General features: G+C 45.2%; 1 protein-coding gene across 1 annotated transcript in view; it reads left to right on the forward strand.

The window, feature by feature from the left end:
- LOC134949268 (cytochrome P450 2A13-like) overlaps window positions 1–19,041 on the forward strand; it is a 44,573-nt gene extending 25,532 nt beyond the window's left edge. Inside the window, exons 8-10 of the mRNA XM_063937760.1 lie at window positions 3,976–4,163; window positions 9,911–10,052; window positions 18,724–19,041. Of these exons, the coding sequence (XP_063793830.1) occupies window positions 3,976–4,163; window positions 9,911–10,052; window positions 18,724–18,905 (512 nt within the window). The 3' untranslated portion in view covers window positions 18,906–19,041. The remainder of the gene's footprint in view (window positions 1–3,975; window positions 4,164–9,910; window positions 10,053–18,723) is intronic.
- Window positions 19,042–20,547: the final 1,506 nt, after the last annotated feature.

A 20,547-nucleotide genomic window follows, 5' to 3' on the forward strand; every position in this document is an offset into this window, starting at 1 on the left:
AGATAGCAGGAGATAAGCTAAAGCAGGTAAAACAGTAGTACTGAAACACAAATAATTATATGTGTAGGACTGTTCCAGAATAGTAGCAAAAAAGGTTAAAGCAACAGTGAAGGAGTGTACAGATCTCTGACAGCAGAGAAACACAATATGGCAAACATGCGTAGAATTGCAGAAATGCAGGAGAATACAGGTTCTCACAGTAACTATAAGTGAGGCAGCAGCGGTAATACACAATAATGGGGTTCACTACGGCTGGCCGGCGGTCGGGCTCCCGGCGACCAGCATCCCGGCGCCGGGTGCCCGACCGCCGGCTTACCGACAGCTTGGCGAGCGCAAATGAGCCCCTTGCGGGCTTGCTGCGCTCGCCACGCTACGGGCACGGTGGCGCGCTACGCGCGCCACACTATTTTATTCTCCCTCTATGGGGGTCGTGGACCCCCACGAGGGAAAATAAGTGTCGGTATACCGGCTGTCGGGCTCCCGGCGCCGGTATACTGAGCGCCGGGAGCCCGACCGCCGGCAAACAGAAGACCACCCCAATAATGCATGCAATCCACAAGGGAATCCATAATGAGAGGAATGTGCACAGATTTTCACAGAGCCTTTAATATGAGTAGCAGTGGTAATTCTCAATGCACTTAGCTGAGGAAACAGTTCTGGAAGCATGGTCCTGCAGCAGCAGCAAGACACCAGGATTTAGTCATCCAACAACAGGGACTGAGTGACAAGGCCCCAGGAAGAACTATCACTTGCATGGGTGTGTGGGATTGACTGCCTTTTAACATCAACAGGAACCAATCACAGAGACCAAACCTCAAATTACAGGAATGGATAGCAGCTTCCGCCACCCACGCGGGTGATGTGAGGAGTCAGAGTGCCGTGTAATGGGTCCCGGGGTCTGCACAATGGAGCTGACAGTGGCAGCTCGAGTTTCTATGTACTGCATCATATGTATCAACTGGCCCAGTACTGTGCATCACTGTACTATGAACAAATAGGCTACGCCCTCAATGAACATAGGGGGTCATTCCGACCGTCCGCACGCAGCGGTTCATCACTGCGGTGCAAATGGGTCGGAAATGCCCATGCGCGGCGGATGCATTGTGTACACGCATTGTTTCCAGGCAACAGTAGTCGCCGGGAAGTGGTGCCGCCAGCGGAGAAAGAGATTGCAGCAGCGATGCAAGAAGCCTGACAGGCAGGAGGCATTCCGGGGCGTCAACTCACCGTTTTCGAGGCGTGTCCAGGCGTTAGGAGGGCGGATGTTCGACATCAATCCCGGGACCTTCGTCGCAGGATCCGTCTCACAGGGTAAGTAACTCTTACCCTGGTCTTGTTTTGCAGGAAACTTTTTTAGCATAGCAGGGCTGCACAAGTGATCGCAGCCCTGCTATGCTAAAATACACTCCCCCATAGGCGGCGTCAAGTTGATCGCACGAGCAGCAAAAAGTTGCTATGCAAATGCATCAAACATATTTGCATAGTCTTTCTTCCAGCGCACAATAGGTAAACAAGTGAGTATTCAGTTCTCCATAATCCACATACAGTAATCTCTCACTTTAACTACTGAAGTTCCCTTTTGCCAATACTTACCTAAACCGAGTTTATTATTATTATTATTATTATTATTATTATTATTATTACTATTATTATTACTATGCCTAGTCACATTCTCAATTAAGGGAGTGAGACCTGATCGCTGCTGTGCGTTTTCTCAGAGTGAGCGATCAGGTAATAACTGAGCATGCGTATGCACCGCAATGCGCACGCGTCAGCCAACAACTGGCATTGCCGGTCAGCGACAGGATGGTGCAAAAATTCTGATTGCACATGCGTTCGCAAGGTGATTGACAGGAAGAGACTGTTTGTGGGTGGTAACTGAACATATATTGGGAGTGTCCAGAAAAACGCAGGCGTTCCCAAGCGTTTTCATGAAGGGTATTGTACATCAACTCCGGCCCAGATCAGCCTGTCCTCATTGCACTGAAGGAGTAAATCCTGAGCTGCGCACAGACTGCACATCAGGGCCGGATTAAGCCTTGGGGGTGCCCAAGTCACTTAAGACAGGGGGCCCTGGTGGAGGTGGGTGTATATTAGATTGTGCATATATGACTGGTGTCACCTGTGTTAAACTATTTAATTGATAAGAAAGATATATCAACACAGGTGATTGCAATCATAAATTAAGAAGGAAGTCCAGGTAGAGAGCATTTTGTCCCTCCTGGAATGGGTCATGCTGGGATGTATGGATTGTGTATATTATATTTTAAACCAATGGTGCATATTAGTTTTAAACTAATAGTTTAATAATGCCTGAGTACTGTTTATAGCTCCACTTAATTAAAAGACAACTTTTTATAAAATGTACTTGTAGTACAACGAAGGCAACATAAACAACCTTAAAATGCGCATAGAAAAATAAAATCTATCATTTATCTTGTCACGTGCAATAATAGCAGTATCCTCTGTGCTACTTACACACTGGGACCGGATGCAGGAGGACTCTGTGTGTGTGTGTCTCTGTCTAGACCCGCAATAGATAGCAGATTACACAGGACCCAGACTCCCAGGCAGTGAGGAGGAGAAGCTGGGATCCCTGGGTCACTTACAGCTCTCTCCACCCTCCTATCTCTACTCTGGCTGGTATCTCATGAAATCTGATACTCCTGTGTCTCTGCCTGCACTGCATACTGTCCTGCTCACATTCTGGCTGCCTGGTTCTGCTGTTGCATAAGAGGAAATGCTTGTGATGTCAGTGTGCTGTGGCCAGGTGGCCCCCTGACAAAGGGGGACCAGGGGTACAGTATGCCCTGCATCCCCCTTAATCTGGCTTTGCTGCACACAGTGGATTTTTGCAGCTCGGCGTGCACATGGAGTCGCCATTGAATTTACACTCCCCCTGGGCGGCGGTGACTATCTGATCGCAGGACAGTAAGGTTAGCAGCCCAGCGATCAGGTCTGAATCACCCTCTTAGTTTCTTGTTATATACATGAAAAGCCAAATATAGCGAGTGGATGGTAAGGCGCCATTTTCATAGGTAAATGTTTACTAGTGGTTCAAAAAATGATCCTTTTACCATAATAAAATGGCATATACTGAGGAAATCACGTGAATAACAAGATTTAATCATGATACAGTATAATACAATTAAAAATACAATTAAAAACAATTCTTTTTTTATTTGTATTTAAACCTCATATAGTCTGAGGATTGTCCGTAACATAAACTATAACATCCTAACACTTAATTATAATAAATAAAGATACGGAGACTTGAATTTGGCAGAAATTGTTAGCTATTTATTTAAGTGAACCATTAACTGTGAATAATTAAAGTAAAGTATGGTGGCCACAAAGAATGGCTAAACACCCCTATCCCATAGATAACTATCTTATAAAAAAGAACTGACGTAAACCTTCCAACAAACAAATAGGTATCAGCGAAGGAGAGCGCACCTAAAAATCAACAACCAAATGACCTCCAATCCACTCTTTAATACAACAAATGTTAACTTGCTGTTCTTTCCCGCCACAACCAAACCTTGACAACCCACAGCACGAAAATAGCCAACGCAACAACATAAAACAAACACCACCAGTAGGGAGGGAGGGTGGGATGACAAAAGCAGAAGAGGCTGACCCAGCCCCTTTCTCAGGCTTAAGAACCCTTTCCACCTACCCCCAACATTCATTCCTGTTGGCTAACAATAAAACTCCCATAATGCCTTACCGTCCTGCCCCCAGACTAGCTGAGGTTTAACCCACTCCTCTCCTATTCTGTCAATTCGTTCTCCTAATTGTATTTTCAATTGTATTATACTGTACCACTCATTATATTTGGCTATTCTCCAGTGAAAGTTGGTGTTTCTTTCTACTTATGTACAAAAGGTTTATTTTGCACAACTGCACTTCTTTTTTATCTTCCAAATGCACACAGTAAGACAAAATATTAATGATCATAATTCTTCATGACAGGTAAAGTGCAAGAGGAAATTGACCAAGTGATTGGCAGGCAGCGAGACCCTGAGCCAGAAGATCGGGAGTCTATGCCATACACAGATGCCGTCATCCATGAAATTCACCGTTATGCCAATGTGATTCCCATGAACCTTCCACATTCAGTTTCTAAGGACACTATGTTGAATGGATTTATGATTCCTCAGGTACTGCACTTGCACCAGTGTTAAGCATGTCATTAATCCTATTTTAACTATGCAGTGATTCTATAAATATTAGAGATATGCACCAGAAATTTTTTGTGTTTTGTGATTTGGTTTTGGATTCGATTCCGTGGCCGTGTTTTGGATTTGGACGCATTTTGGCAAAACGTCCCTTAAATATTTTTGTTGGATTCGGGTGTGTTTGGGATTCGGGTGTTTTTTTTTCAAAAACCCCTCAAAAACAGCTTAAATCATAGAATTTGGGGGTAATTTTGATCCTATAGTATTAGTAACCTCAATGACCATAATTTCCACTCATTTCCAGTCTATTCTGAACACCTCACAGCTCACAATATTATTTTTAGTCCTAAAATTTGCACCGAGGTCGCTGAAAGACTAAGCTAAGCGACCCAAGTGGCCGGCACAAACACCTGGACCATCTAGGAGTGGCACTGCAGTGTCAGACAGGATGGCACTTAAAACAATTGGCCCAAAACAGCAGATGATGCAAAGAAAAGAGAAAATGTGGTATTATTGGTTCAAATCACTGGAAGAAAATGACAAAATCACAGGAATTATTTGTTCTAATCAATGGTATTATTGGTCCAAATTACTGGAAGAAAATGCCCAAATCACTGGAATTATTTGTTCTAATCAATGGTATTATTGGTCCAAATCACTGGAAGAAAATAACAAAATAACTGGAATTAAATGGCAGTAATGTCGGGAATGATATAAAATTGCAATACCACTGGACATATACGGAAGTGTCAGACAGGATGGCACTTAAAAAAATAGTCCTCAAATAGCACATGATGTAAAGAAAAAAAGAGGTGCACTGTGGTCGCTGGATGGCTAAGCTAAGCGACGCAAACTGATATTAATTGGTAAAATCTCGCTATCGCCTGCCTAGTGAAGTGGAATCTAGATGGGATTTTGTATCGGGGACACAATAACTTCATCAATTGTCTAAATCCCACTGCACTAATGGCAGAAAACGGGCGCACGTCTAACAGCGCACTGATTATACTGAGAACTGATTTTACTGATCACTGATGATACTACGGAGAACTGACACTGAGCAGCGATAACAGCACTGGACTATTGTACTGTAGTATACTGGTCACCACAATGCAGCACTGACACTGAGCACAGATATTAAGCACTGATGAGGATACTAGAAGTGACACAGAGCTGCAAGATACAGCAATGGCCTACTGTACTACTATATACAGGTGGTCACCACAATGCTGCACTGTACTACCATATACTGGTTACAACAATGTAGCAGATATTGAGCACTGATCAGGATACTAGAACTGAGTCTGACACGGAGCTGCAGGATACAGCAATGGCCTACTGTGCTGTACTACTGTAATATACTGGTGGTCACCACAATGCAGCACACTGAGCACAGATATTACCAGGTGTATCTCACACATCACTCAGTACAGATTACAGGATGTATAATCACCAGGTGTATCTCACACATCGCTCAGTACAGTATATAGGGTGTATAATCCCCAGGTGTATCTCACACATCGCTCAGTACAGATTACAGGATGTATAATCACCAGGTGTATAACACACGTCGCACAGAACAGTATACAGGGTGTATAATTAATTACCAGGTGTATAACACACGTCGTACTGTACAGTATATAGGGTGTATAATCCTCAGGTGTATCTCACACATCGCTCAGTACAGTATACAGGGTGTATAATCATCACCAGGTGTATCTCACACATCACACAGTACAGTATATAGGGTGTATAATCCCCAGGTGTATCTCACACATCGCTCAGTACAGTATACAGGATGTATAATTCCCAGGTGTATCTCACACATCGCTCAGTACAGATTACAGGATGTATAATCCCCATGTGTAGCTCACACATCGCTCAGTAAAGATTACAGGATGTATAATCCCCAGTTGTATAACACACGTCGCACAGTACAGTATACAGGATGTATAATTAATTACCAGATGTATCACACACATCGCCCAGTACAGTAAATAGGGGGTCATTCTGAGTTGTTCGCTCCTTGCCGATTTTCGCAACGGAGCGATTAAGGCAAAAATGCGCATGCGTATGGTACGCAGTGCGCATGCGCTAAGTATTTTAGCACAAAATTTAGTAGATTTACTCACGTCCTAACGGAGAATTTTCATCTTTGAAGTGATCGGAGTATGATTGACAGGAAGTGGGTGTTTCTGGGCGGAAACTGACCGTTTTCTGGGAGTGTGCGGAAAAACGCAGGCATGGCAGGAAAAAACGCGGGAGTGTCTGGAGAAACTGGGGAGTGGCTGGCTGAATGCAGGGTGTGTTTGTGACGTCAAATCAGGAAAGAAACGGCCTGAGCTGATCGCAATCTGTGAGTAGGTCTGGAGCTACTCAGAAACTGCTAAGAATTTTCTATTCGCAATTTTGCTAATCTTTTGTTCGCTATTCTGCTAAACTAAGATACACTCCCAGAGGGCAGCGACCTAGCGTGTGCAATGCTGCTAAAATCTGCTAGCGGGCGAACAACTCGGAATGACCCCCGTAGGGTGTGTAATCCCCAGGTGTATCTCACAAATCGCTCAGTACAGATTACAGGATGTATAATCATCAGGTGTATCTCACTCATCGCTCAGTACAGTATATAGGGTGTATAATCCCCAGGTGTATCTCACACATCTCACAGTACAGTATATAGGGTGTATAATCCCCAGGTGTATCTCACACATCGCTCAGTACAGATTACAGGATGTATAATCACCAGGTGTATAACACACGTCACACAGTACAGTATACAGGATGTATAATTAATTACCAGGTGTATCACACACATCACACAGTACAGTATATAGGGTGTATAATCCCCAGGTGTATCTCACACATTGCTCAATACAGATTACAGGATGTATAATCAGTCTCACACATCGCTCAATACAGTATATAGGGTGTATAATCCCCAGGTGTATCTCACACATCGCTCAGTACAGATTACAGGATGTATAATCAGTCTCACACATCGCTCAGTACAGTATATAGGGTGTATAATCCCCAGGTGTATGTTACACATGGCTCAGTACAGATTACAGGATGTATAATCACCAGGTGTATAACACACGTCGCACAGTACAGTATACAGGGTGTATAATTAATTACCAGGTGTATCACACACATCGCACAGTACAGTATATTGGGTGTATAATCCCCAGGTGTATCTCACACATCACACAGTACAATATATAGGGTGTATAATCCCCAGGTGTATCTCACACATCGCTCAGTACAGTGTACAGGGTGTATAATCACCAGGTGTATCACAAATGTTGCACAATACAGTATAAAGGGTGTATAATCACCAGGTGTATCTCACACATCACTCAGTACAGATTACAGGATGTATAAAATCACCAGGTGTATAACACGCGTTGCACAGTACAGTATACATACTGGTCATTACAATGCAGCAGATATTGAGCACTGATCAGGATACTAGAAGTGACACAGAGCTGCAAGATACAGCAATAGCCTGCTGTACTGTACTATATGTATACTGCTGGTCACCAAAATGCAGCACTGTCCTAGTATATACTGCTCACAACAATGCAGCACAGATATGGATAGTATACTTGACACAGCTGCAAGATACAGCAATGGCCTACTGTACTGTACTACTATAAATATATACTGGTGGTCCCCACAATGCAGCACACTGAGCACAGATATTTGCAGCACACTGAGCACAAATATGGAGCGTTTTCAGGCAGAGAACATAGATATTTTCAGCACACTGAGCACAGATATTTTCAGCACACTGAGGCCCTCATTCCGAGTTGATCGGTCGCAAGGCGAATTTAGCAGAGTTACACACGCTAAGCCTACGCCTACTGGGAGTGTATCTTAGCATCTTAAAATTGCGACCGAAGTATTCGCAATATTGCGATCACAAACTACTTAGCAGTTTTAGAGTAGCTCCACACTTACTCGGCATCTAATATCAGTTCAGTGCTTGTCGTTCCTGGTTTGACGTCATAAACACACCCAGCGTTCGCTCAGACACTCCCCCGTTTCTCCGGCCACTCCTGCGATTTTTCCGGAAACGGTAGCGTTTTCATCCACACACCCATAAAACGCCGTGTTTCCGCCCAGTAACACCCATTTCCTGTCAATCACACTACGATCGCCGGAGCGAAGAAAAAGCTGTGAGTAAAAATCCTATCTTCTTAGCAAAATTACTTGGCGCAGTCGCAGTGCGAACATTGCGCATGCGTACTAAGCGGATTTTCACTGCGATGCGATGAAAAAGAACGAGCGAACGACTCGGAATGAGGGCCTGAGCACAGATATTTGCAGCACACTGAGCACAGATACGGAGCTTTTCAGGGAGAGAACGCAGCCACGTCCTCTCCGTTCAATCTTCAATGTACGAGTGAAAATGACGGCAACGCGCTGCTCTTTGTATAGAATACGAATCTCGCGAGAATCCGACAGCGGGATGATGATGTTCGGGCGCGTTCAGGTTAACCGAGCAAGGCGGGAAGATCCGAGGCTGCCTTGGACCCGTGTAAAATGGGTGAAGTACGGGGGGGGGGGTTCGGATCTCAACGAACCAAACCCGCTCATCTCTAATAAATGTTGTAAACAATATAAAACTATTTCTAGCGTATAGTCAGAACTACTGTAATGTGTGCTGCTTGGTGTGGTGTCATGAATCAGAAAATTAAGAAAATCAATTAACTTTAATTTGTTTATGTCACAGTTAATCATTAAACCCTGTAATGGCAAATGATGACTCCAATACCCTTAAGGAGGTTATACAGAAGTGGGCTCGGCCAGAAGCATGTGCCCTTCAGGCCTGACCCTGAAAAATTGCCTGTCTTCCCTCCTGCTATAGTGTCAGCCCGATGGCTGGTTCAACCTAGTGCTGATTATTAGAAAATAGGGGGGACCTCCACATCATTTTTCCTCCTATTTTCCAATACCAATCTAGGCTCAGAGGCCCGAGTTATTGAATTTGGGAGACCCCAGGCATTTTTTTAAAGCATAGTCATCTAACAAAGCCTTGTTTGGAAGAGCCCCTATGTACCAACCAGGTGTGGATCATTAGATCGACAGTGTCTAGGTCGACAATGTTTAGGTTGACCACTATAGGTCGACAGTCACTAGGTCGACAGGGTTGGAAGGTTGACAGTGTTTCTAGGTCGACGTGCTAGGTTGACAGGGCAAAAGGTCAACTTTTTTTGAGGGGGGTTGTTTTCTTCGTAGAGCGACCAGGAACCCCAATTAGTGCACCGTGTCCCCTCGAAAGGCTCGCTTCTCTCGCCATGCTTCGGGCAAGGTGCCTCGCTCCGCTGCCGCTTAGTTCAGCACAGATTACCATTCCAATCGTAGTCCACGTGGATCGTTAAGTATGAAAAAGTTCATTAAAAAAAAATATGTGAAAAACTCATGTTGACCTTTTGACCTGTCGACCTAGCACATGTCGACCTAGAAACCCTGTCGACCTTCTAACCCTGTCAACCTAGTGACTGTCGACCTATAGTGGTCGACCTAAACATTGTCAACCTAGACAGTGTCGATCTTCAGACCGGATCCCGTACCAACCAATGCTGAAAAATGTATATAACACATGTAAGTTTGACAAAGATGGTGGACCCTCTCAGCTCTGGGCCCCATAGCAGCTGCACTGCCTGCATCTATAGTAGCTATGCCCTTGTCATTAATGCATCTATTTTGTCCCTTCTGCTCCATAGGGTACAGATGTATTTCCTATCCTGACATTTGTTCTCCAAGATCCAAAATACTTTCCTGATCCATTTACTTTTAACCCTGATCGGTTCTTAGATGAAAATGGAAGTTTTAAAAAGAATGATGCCTTCCTGGTGTTTTCTGCAGGTACAAACTGAAACTGCATATCTTCAACTGCAGCAGCTTTGGCATCAATGACATTCAGTATGTAAGGATTCAAGATCTTGTGGAAACTGAAGATATTTAGGACCAGATTTATCAAGCCTTGTAGTGTGATAATTTGCACGGTGAAAAAATTCCAACCAATCAGTTCTAAACTAATTTTTCAAACATAGGGGCAGATGTATTAACCTGGAGAAGGCATAAGGAAGTGATAAGCCAGTGATATAAGCAAGGTGATAAAGGTACCAGCCAATCAGCTCCAATATGTAAATTAACAGTTAGGAACTGATTGGCTGCTGCCCTTATCACCTTGCACATATCACTGGTTTATCACTTCCTTATGCCTTCTCCAGATTAATACATCTGCACCATAGTCTGTAACATGGCAGTTAGGAGGTGATTGGCTGGATCTTTATCACCGTGCAATTTATCACTCTCAAAGGCTTGATAAATCTGGGCTTTAATATTTGATTTGTGCTGTAAAGAAAGAAATGCTAAATTGGCTCCCACAGTGTCGGACTGGGGCATCAAGGGCCCACCAGGGAAATGCAATCACAGGGGCCCGCTAAAGGGCGTTGCCATATTCTGGAGTGGCCAGCCATTATAGGCATCCCCTAGCATAGTATATAATGGAAAAAAAATGTACCTTTCAAATATGGCCAGTTTCACCCATACAACTGTGCTAAAATAATTACAGAGATGAAATGTGTATTAATCACTATATACATCTATAGAGACACACACAGTAGCATCCAAACACACAGCAGACACAGCCGACCCACACACACAATATACATACTTTATATTGTATACATCCCTTTCATAACAGCCACAATCATTTAATGAGGTCAGAGAGTGCTCACGCTGCCAGCCAGCATAATTTATAATAGACACCCAAATGCAGCATCCCTGATACCCCATGGCCAGTGCCAGATTAAGGTCCACAGGGGCCTGGAGCTGAAATTTATGAAGGGCCTATTGTGTGCCGCCCAAAGGAGTGTGATCATCGCCACAGAGAAGTTATCTCAGGTGGAAAGGGGGGTGTGGTGGTACACTACGTCACTGCACTACCTCCCCACACTACATGTCAACACTGTATACCCGCACTGCATAATATTTATCTCCCCAAAGTACTGTCCATCACTATGTCACTTCACCACACTATAACTATTTTACATTCCCACACTATCTTAATGTATAACCTCCCCACGCTACATCAGTACGCTACCTCCACACACTACACCTCCACACTGTATCACTGCACCACCTCCCTGCACTATGGACAGAGGCGGATTGACCATAGGGTTTCTCTAACTCTCTCTGCACATGTTATATCTGCCTCCCCTGCAGTGCACATGGTTTTGCCCAACTGCTACAAAATATCCTGCTGCGATCAACTTGGAATTACCCCCTATTCCACTGCAAATTAATACATCCTTGAACTATGTCACTACACTCTCTCCTCATACTACATCACTACACTACCTCCTACGGCCACACTGCATCACTACTCCCTCCAGAGCAGCTCCAGTGAAGAAGTATAGAGAGAGGCAATTACAGACAGGATAGAGGGTAAGGAGGGATTGGCCTGAGGTAGGCAGCTGAGTATTGGACCAGGAAGAGGGGCAGATCTGATCCTATGTATGAGAGGGACTTCTCTGGATGTCTGCCTACTCACTACAATGCTGTAGCCCATGGGTGGCTGCATAAATGTGCAGGGTCTAAATTAGGGGTGTATGGGACATCCTGAACCCCTCCTCCCAGATGCAGACCACTGACCTCCTCTTCCTGTTCAGGGCTCATCTGCACTACTTCTGGATCTTCTTCCATGCCGCACACTGTGATGCCTCCCTGATGAAACTGCTGCTATACTTGCTTCTTCAGGCCCTACTGCTGTGAGAAGCACTTTTTTTCACTTGTGGCTTCACAGTTGGGAATGGAGGGCAGATGCACGGATGGCAAGGGGGACAGAAGCAGAAGTGGAGAAGAGGGCAAAGACACAGATGATGATGGGGCAAAAAAACAGGTGCGGGAGACAGGTATAGGTGTAATCGGGCAGAGGCACGCGTGACAAAGGAGGCAGAGGCACAGGTAGTAAAAGAGGCAGTGATATGGGTGTGAAGGGAGCAAAAGCACAAGAATAGAGATGCAGGTGTGGAGGGATAGATATATAGGTGAGGAGCGGGCAGAGGCACAAGTGGTAAAATAAGTGTGGCACAGGTGGGGAGTGGGCAGAGACACAAGTAGGAAGACACTGGGTGGAAGGACAGAGATATAGGTGAGGAGTGGGCAGAGACACAAATAGGAAAACACGGGGTGGAGGGACAGAGATGTAGGTGAGATGGAGGAAGGAGCACAAGTGGTAAAATAAGTGTGGCACAGGTGGGTAGTGGGCATAGACACAAGTAGGAAGACACTGGGTGGAGGGACAGAGATATAGGTGAGGAGTGGGCAGAGACACAAGTAGGAAAACACGGGGTGGAGGGACAGAGATATAGGTGAGATGGAGGCAGAGGCACAAGTGAGCAGGGGGCAGAGACACAGGTAGGAAGACACGGATGGAGGGACAGAGATATAGGTGAGAAGAGGGCAGATACACAGATAGGAAGACACGAGGTGGAGGTACAGAGATATAGGTGAGATCATAGGCGTGCGCAGCACATTTTATTATGGTGTGCACCGACAGGGGGGCGTGTCTAGCACTGTCTATTGGGCATGGCCAGGGCTTCCGCCAGACATTATGGTGTCAGTGACTGTTAAAATAGGTAAGCCCCTTCCCTGTGGAGTGGAGTCATGTGAATAATATGGACGGAGCAACAACAGGGGTGGGGATTTAATTTGTGGGGATTTAATTGGAGTTTTAACAAAAAATTGTCAAAAATTTTTCTTTAATCAAAATAATGATTGTATGCTACAGTGATACAAGCGCAGCTGCTCATGTTATTACTATTGTATGTTATGTATTAAACATACCCTACTGCACCCACCTTACACTGACCTCCGCCTCCGGGTGGGTACATATCCTCCTGCACCCACCTCACACTGACAGATCTCCAGGTGGGTACATACCCTACTGCATCCACCTCACACTGACAGATCTCCAGGTGGGTACATACCCTACTGCATCCACCTCACACTGACAGATCTCCAGGTGGGTACATACCCTACTGCATCCACCTCACACTGACAGATCTCCAGGTGGGTACATACCCTACTGCATCCACCTCACACTGACAGATCTCCAGGTGGGTACATACCCTACTGCATCCACCTCACACTGACTGACCTCCAGGTGGGTATATACCCTCCTACACCCACCATACAACTGACTGACCTCTGCGCGGGTAACCTTACACTCACTGACTTCCTTGTAGGTACATACCCTACTGCACCCACATCAAAATTGGCCTCCAGGTGGGTACATACCATCTTGCACCCACCTTACACTGACTGAACTATGAGCGGGTACATACCCTCCAGCATCCACCTCACACTAACTAACCTCTGGGAGGGTACATGCCGCCCTGCATCCACCTCACACTGACTTACCTCTGGGTAGGTAATATTATCACAAGCATTTAGATACACATTATAAAGCAGTTCCGACATGGCGTCAACTTGGGTATAGTTTTGCTGCACATAACAAACCTCTGAGGTAAATAAGGCTGGACACAACATGGTGGCAGGGAAAGGATGCTTCAGTTCTACGGTAATAACTTTTCCGTCACCTGCAAGTTGTAATAGCAACACCATCACCGCATCCTGGGCAGCCTGAGGAGCCTGATTACTGAGACCAGGGGAGAGCTGGAACCTGAGAACAGGGTACAATTAGTGATCCTGATACCAGGGGGGAGAGAGCAGCAGCATGAGGCGGACAGATAAACAGTACAGGCGGCATTTAAGATCTTGTGCCGACAATGGAGCTCGCAGGCCGGTAGCCAATCAGGAGTGGCTGCTGTGGCCGCTCCTGATTGGCTGCCTGTCAGGTAGTCTTGATTAGCTTGCATCCAGTTCTGTGTTTCTAGCTGCCTGCTGATGCTCCGAGTCCATGTTGAAACTGGCGGGTGTCGGACATTAGAGGGTGCCTGTGCGCACCAGGCACCCCCCGTGAGCACACCTATGGGTGAGATGGGGGCAGAGGCACAAGTGAGCAGGGGGCAAAGACACAGCTGAGTGGGACAGTTTCTAAATGGCAGTAACGGACATGAAAGATACAGCTTGATATAAGTAGCTGCAGCCGCATCTGATGACCCAGCCCCAGGCCATTCAAGGGAAAAATTCTTCATCTTCCCCACCACCCAGGGGTTATTTTCACAAGTGGTACACTGGTAGAGAGCATGGGGAGTGGGAAGAAGAGGACAGGGTGTTTAGCAGAAGTAGAGTCAGGGGCTGCAAACAAGGAAGAGCTGCACCCTCTATATTAACTAAATCGACGCATACTGCATTGGCAGTAGGCAACAATATGACCTAGTGGGATATTGTGCATGCCACTGGATCGTGTTGACTCTTGCTGGCGTCTGTTCCTCTGTGAATGCTGCCACCCCACTCCCTCCTATCACTGCATCCTCAGTTATTCTATGGTAGCCGGGCCCAGTACTGTACAGTTTTGCCGACAACCGCACCCTCTCCCCTACCCTCCACTGAATCCTCCATAGCTGTAGCCTCCAGGAGGAGGGGTGGGGGAAGTTGCTATCATCCGCGGTTGCAGCCTCCAGCGAGGGGAGGGGACCGATCATCTTGCACTGGGGGCGCCAGCACATTCTTGTAAACGGATGCTAGTCATGCTACGGTGCCCGACAGCAGGCCAATCTGCAATGGATAAGGTGGGCCTATTTTACATGGGGGCCTGGAGATGAAGCTCCATCCGACCCATTGTTAATCCAGCCTTGCCCTGGGCCCCAACCGACCCGCCACCATCTTCGGAACCCCCTCACAGACATGCTGTACGGTGCGTGTTCAGCGTCAGCGTGTACTACCTGCAGTCACAAAGTAGACTGCATCTGACACGGCCTTCCACTCAGGAAGGGAAATGTCTGCTGCCGCGACCCGCCTGCTGCCCGCCACTCAGAGGCGTAAGTATATTTCAAGCGCCCGGCGGCAAAACATATGATGGTGTCCCCTTCACACCAGTGGCTCCAGCTTACGCATGCGCCAACATCAGTGGCACAGCTATGGGGGCAAAGGAGGAAGGAATGTGCCAGTATATATTCCTGCAAGTTGAGAATAATTCAGTCATGCCTCTTCTTATCACCAGCCAGCAGTCATTGGGTGAGGCAGCAGAGGCACACATGGATAAAGAGGCAGAGGTACGTACACAGGGGACTGGGGCATAGATAAGGATGGAGCAGATGCAGAGATGAGGTGCAGAGGCACATAGGGTACAGGGGCATAGATAGGGAGGGAGCAGGGGCACAGATGAGGTGCAGAGGCACATATGGGATAGTAATATAGATAGGGAGGAACAGAGGCACAGATGAGATGCAGAGGCACATATGGGACAGTGGTATAGATAGGGAGGGAGCAGAGGCACAGATGAGGAAGGGCAGAGGCAAATATATGACGGGGGTCAGAGTTATGGATATGGGGAGGGGGCAGAGGAAAGATGGGAACAGGTGGAGGCACATATAAGGAGAGGGCATAGGCACAGGTATGGGGCAGGGGCAAATAAACAGGTATTGGTCAGAGGAACAGAAGTGTGGGGGGCAGAGTAACAGATATGGGGAGGGGGCAGTGCACATATATGGGGAAGGTTCAGAGGTAGGAATGGTAAGGAAGACAGTGAGAGAGTCTGTATAGCAGAGAAGGGCTGGGGAACTTATACCACTTACAAGATACACTGGCATATTCTGTGTATGTGGGAATGGGAGTAGGGGGAGGAGTGGAGGAGAGCAGGGGGCGGGTCTGGGAGCTGTAGAGGGAGAGCTGAAGGGACAATTATCCAGAGCCGGCCCTAACCAATATGATGCCCTAGGCAAGATTATGGCTGGTGCCCCCTAGCCCCACAGCTGGTTCCGCCTCTGACCTTGCACCTCTTTCCCAGCACCATCACCCCTCATCCATAGCAGTCCCTATTTTGGTGTTTGTACCCCCTATATTTTAAATAGGAACAGTTCGCACATTTGGCGCACAGCCCAAAAAGGGGCATCTTCTTGCTGGGAAGGGGCATGGCCACACAATAGTAACCCCAATTCCAATTACGCCACACAGTGCTGCAAATTTATTCACATTTTATCATGCGATAGTGTCCATAATTCATATTACATCCAACAGTAGTATCACTTTACCTTATAAACGTTACTCCTCAAAGTAGAGCCCCTTATTCACATTACATCACACTGAATTGCTCCTTATTCATATTACGCCACAACCTATTGCTCTTTATTAATATTAGACGACACAGTAGTGCCCTTTCTATATGCAACGCCACATAGTAGAGCACCTTATACACATAATGCCACACATTAGTAATGCATTTATACACATACTTCCACACAGTAATGCCCCTTACACATTATTAATGTCCTTATAAACATAAAGTGTCTTATACATTATGACAACCTTTATTAATGCCCTTTTACACATAATGTCCCTTACATATATGCTGCACATTATTAATGCCCTTATACACATAATGACACACATAATGCCCCCTACACATTTGCTGCACATTAATATTAGTGCCCCAATACACATAGTGACACACATACAGTAGTACCCTGTTACACATAGCCACACATTATTAATGCCCTCATACACATAATGACACACATAGTGCCCCTTACACATATGTTGCACATTGTTAATGCATTTTTACATGACACACATAATGCTCCTTACACATATTCTGAACACTACTGCACAACCAACCCACTCACATACACACAGCACTCACACTTCCACTAACACTGTGACCTCTGCCTCTGCTTGGATACAGATGTGTCCTCATAAATCTTGCCTCAATGCTAACGTCGGGCACCTTTTTTTATGAAAATGCATCTTTTTTGCATTGTTATGTGGCTAAGATGCACACGCAGATTCTGCTGATTAAAATGATATGCAGCATGCCTATATACTATGTGAGGCAGTGGCTGTATCTGCATATGAAATGCTACACACAGAATATAGGCATGCCGCATATCATTTTAATCAGCAGAAGCTGCTGATGCCCCTGGGGATATCAAATGCCATAGGCAATTGCCTAGTTTGCCTATAGCTATGGCCGGCTCTGCGATTATCCATTGTGATACCTGAGAGTTGGGACGTGTATGTGAGAGAGATAAGGGCCAACACTCCTAATAAGTCGATCTACCAAGTACCCTCTGGTGATCTGCTTGCTACAGAATGAGAGCAGGTCACCTTACTATACAGTGTGTGCAGTTCACGATTGGGGGCGGGCCGCAGTCACGGGGGCTGGGCCTTGGCCAGACACTGCTAGCCAGCCTATCACTGACACTGATGACTGATTCTCCTGTGAGAGACTTTAAGCGTACGGTGCAGCGCCGACCTGGGGGAGTATTCTCTCCTTCCTCCTGGGTCAACCCGCACCTGGCTGTTTCTCCTCTGTGCCCCCCGATTCCCTCCACCCCTCCACGACACGGCAGCTGGATCCTGGCGGCAAAGGACTCACTGCCTCCGGGATTTCCGCGACTGCAGACTGCATGCACTCACTCACAAGCTCCGCTCCTCTCCAGGCGTGCCACTGCCTTCTCCTCTGCCGCTCTGTGCTCCTTCTCTTCCAGACCACGGCGGGATCCTCCAGAGCATGGTGCGGCGCAGTGTGACGTGATGTCAGTCCGCTGCATCCACACAGGTTCTTCTGCAAACTGCTGACTGCTAAACCACACCCCCTGGCAGAAGTTGGTGTGGCTAAAATGATCATGACCCACCGGTGTAACCACCGGAACCCCGGCAAGCCAGTCCGAGCCTGGGCTCCCTGTTATGTGCTTATCATGGGACAACAGAGGAACTCAGTAGACAAGTAGTAGTGACCTCTGCATTTACAGTACTGTACCTTTAGTGTTTAATCAGGGGGCATACTGTACATTATGTGGCTAATTTACTACAGACAGGAGGTTTCTGTCCTCCCTGAGCTCACCTTAGGACACCTGCTTTACGGTTTTGACTGGACATATCTTTATCTATTTACTACACAGGGGTGAACAGCATTTATTTATTTATTTATTTAGAGTTTCTTATATAGTGCAGCATATTCCGTTGCGCTTTACAATTGGAATCAACAGTGATAAGACAAACTGGGTAATAACAGACAGACATAAAGTACTGTTGAGGTATGAAGGACCTGCTCACAAGCTTACAATCTACAGGATGTATTTTCGTATTCAGGCCATACAAGCAGATAGTAATGGATTCCACAAATAACAGTTGGATCATGACATTTTAGTAATTGAATAATCAGGTTTATCATCCTGCTCAACTATAGTGGATTAGTTAGAACTAATGTTTGGGGGTCAATCTCCATATTGTGTTGATCCACCTTAGTTTAAACTGCCCAACTGGCAGGGATTGTGGCAAATATGTCTTTGTTGTGTTATGTACAGTAGGAAGGAACAAAGGAATAATAAAACAGGATGAGTGGGAATAAAGTTCCAAATGAAGCTATAGAATCTGACTACTTTGCTTTTCCTCTTCTCCCCAGGATTGCGTACCTGTGTTGGGGAAGGTTTGGCCCGCCTTGAAATGTTCCTCGTCCTTACCAGCATTCTGCAGAATTTTAATATCACTTCTCCCATAGATCCCAAAGACTTGGACATCTCACCACAAATGGTTGGGCTCACCAATGTGCCACGTCCTCACAAGACTGGCTTCGTCCCACGTTGAGTAAAGCAAATGGAGACAATAAGGGCTCATTTTCAGTTGGATGGAATTTGTGTCTACATATAACAAGAATTATTATTATTATAAATATAATAATAATAATAATAATAATAATAATATTAAATGATCCCCCTACTTACAGGTGCATGTGCATTGTTCTTATGGTATTGAAATTTAACACAAAATAAATGTGCATACACCCCCCTCCAACTCACTTTCAACAATAAGTGCAAAATGCATCTCTCTAAGAATAGGAAATGGATGTGTAATAATAGTGCACTTGTAAAATGTAGCAGGTTATTCAGGTTTGTTAGCAAACCAAAAAAGTAAGCAATTTGCCAAAAGCATGTTGCACTGCAGGTGGGGCAGATGTAACATGTGCAGAGACAGATTTGGATTGGGTGTGTTCAAAGTTAAATCTAAATTGCAATGTAGAAATGAAGCAGCCAGTACTTACCCTGCACAAAAACAATATAACACACCCAAATCTAAATCTCTCTGCACATGTTACATCTGCCCCACATGCCCACCTTGCTAAAAAAACCTGAATAACCCCCCTAGTTCCCATCCACTACTATATGAGCCCCAAAGAGAGAATTAATACAAATCATACATATTGGCATGTATACAGAAAGTTATGTGAGATTTTTTGCATAAAATAACAATAATTACTGGAATGAAGTATAGATGGGGTGTACAGTATTTGCTAAAGTGCAGGTTTATAGTAGTGGAGATGTTGCCCATAGCAACCAATCAGATTCTAGCTATCTGTATATATAAATGTGAAAGCCCTCACTCACTCACTCACTCACTCACTCACTCACTCACTCACTCACTCATTCTCTTCCCGATATGATAGGTAGCTGAAATTTAACATAGGTATTCTTCAGATGGGATATAGGAAAACCATGTAATTAGAATTTTAATAATAAAATACAGATCCCCAAGAGAGGGGAAGGACAAAAGAAACCAGGTATACTTTGTGGTGCACTCTACCCAACTGACAATTTATTGCATAAGATTTCACAGAAATGTATAGCCCCAGTAATATTAGTAAGTATGGTTTAAATGCCCATAACCAAAATGGTTGCCTGAAATTATTTTTATAATGGGACTAAATATGTCCTTTATTAATAGAGCGAAATTTTAAAATCAAAGAAAGAGAAAAATTATTTGTGTAATAGAAAAAGAAAAATGTGAATAAAGATTTAAAAACAGAGCTGATGTGTTTTTCCCTGTGTATACTTTCTTATATTTGTTTCAGATGTGCATGACCATTCATGTATTTATACAGCACTATATCAGTGCAAAATGTATTCAAAATGTATAGTATCCATATTCCATGGAGCTTGTACCATATATTATAGAGGGAAATATATTTCCCTACTATTGAGTCACAGACTTATTTCAGATATTGCAACAATGAGATCTAATCTCCTGATGTATACCAGAAGTGTAGTGAGATGTTTCTCAATGTAGCAAGTTAGAGTAAATGAAACACTGTTGCTCAAGTATGTGACTCATACGCTGAGTCCTGAGATACTGCACGGTACAGAAGCCTTGCAGTGTAATATCTACCATCCACATATAGAGAGAGCTAATTGGGGATATATCTTAGAGTAGTAACATATATAGAATTATGTAC

The sequence above is a fragment of the Pseudophryne corroboree genome, chromosome 8 (assembly GCF_028390025.1).
Source record: "Pseudophryne corroboree isolate aPseCor3 chromosome 8, aPseCor3.hap2, whole genome shotgun sequence".
NCBI classification, from domain to species: Eukaryota; Metazoa; Chordata; class Amphibia; order Anura; family Myobatrachidae; genus Pseudophryne; species Pseudophryne corroboree.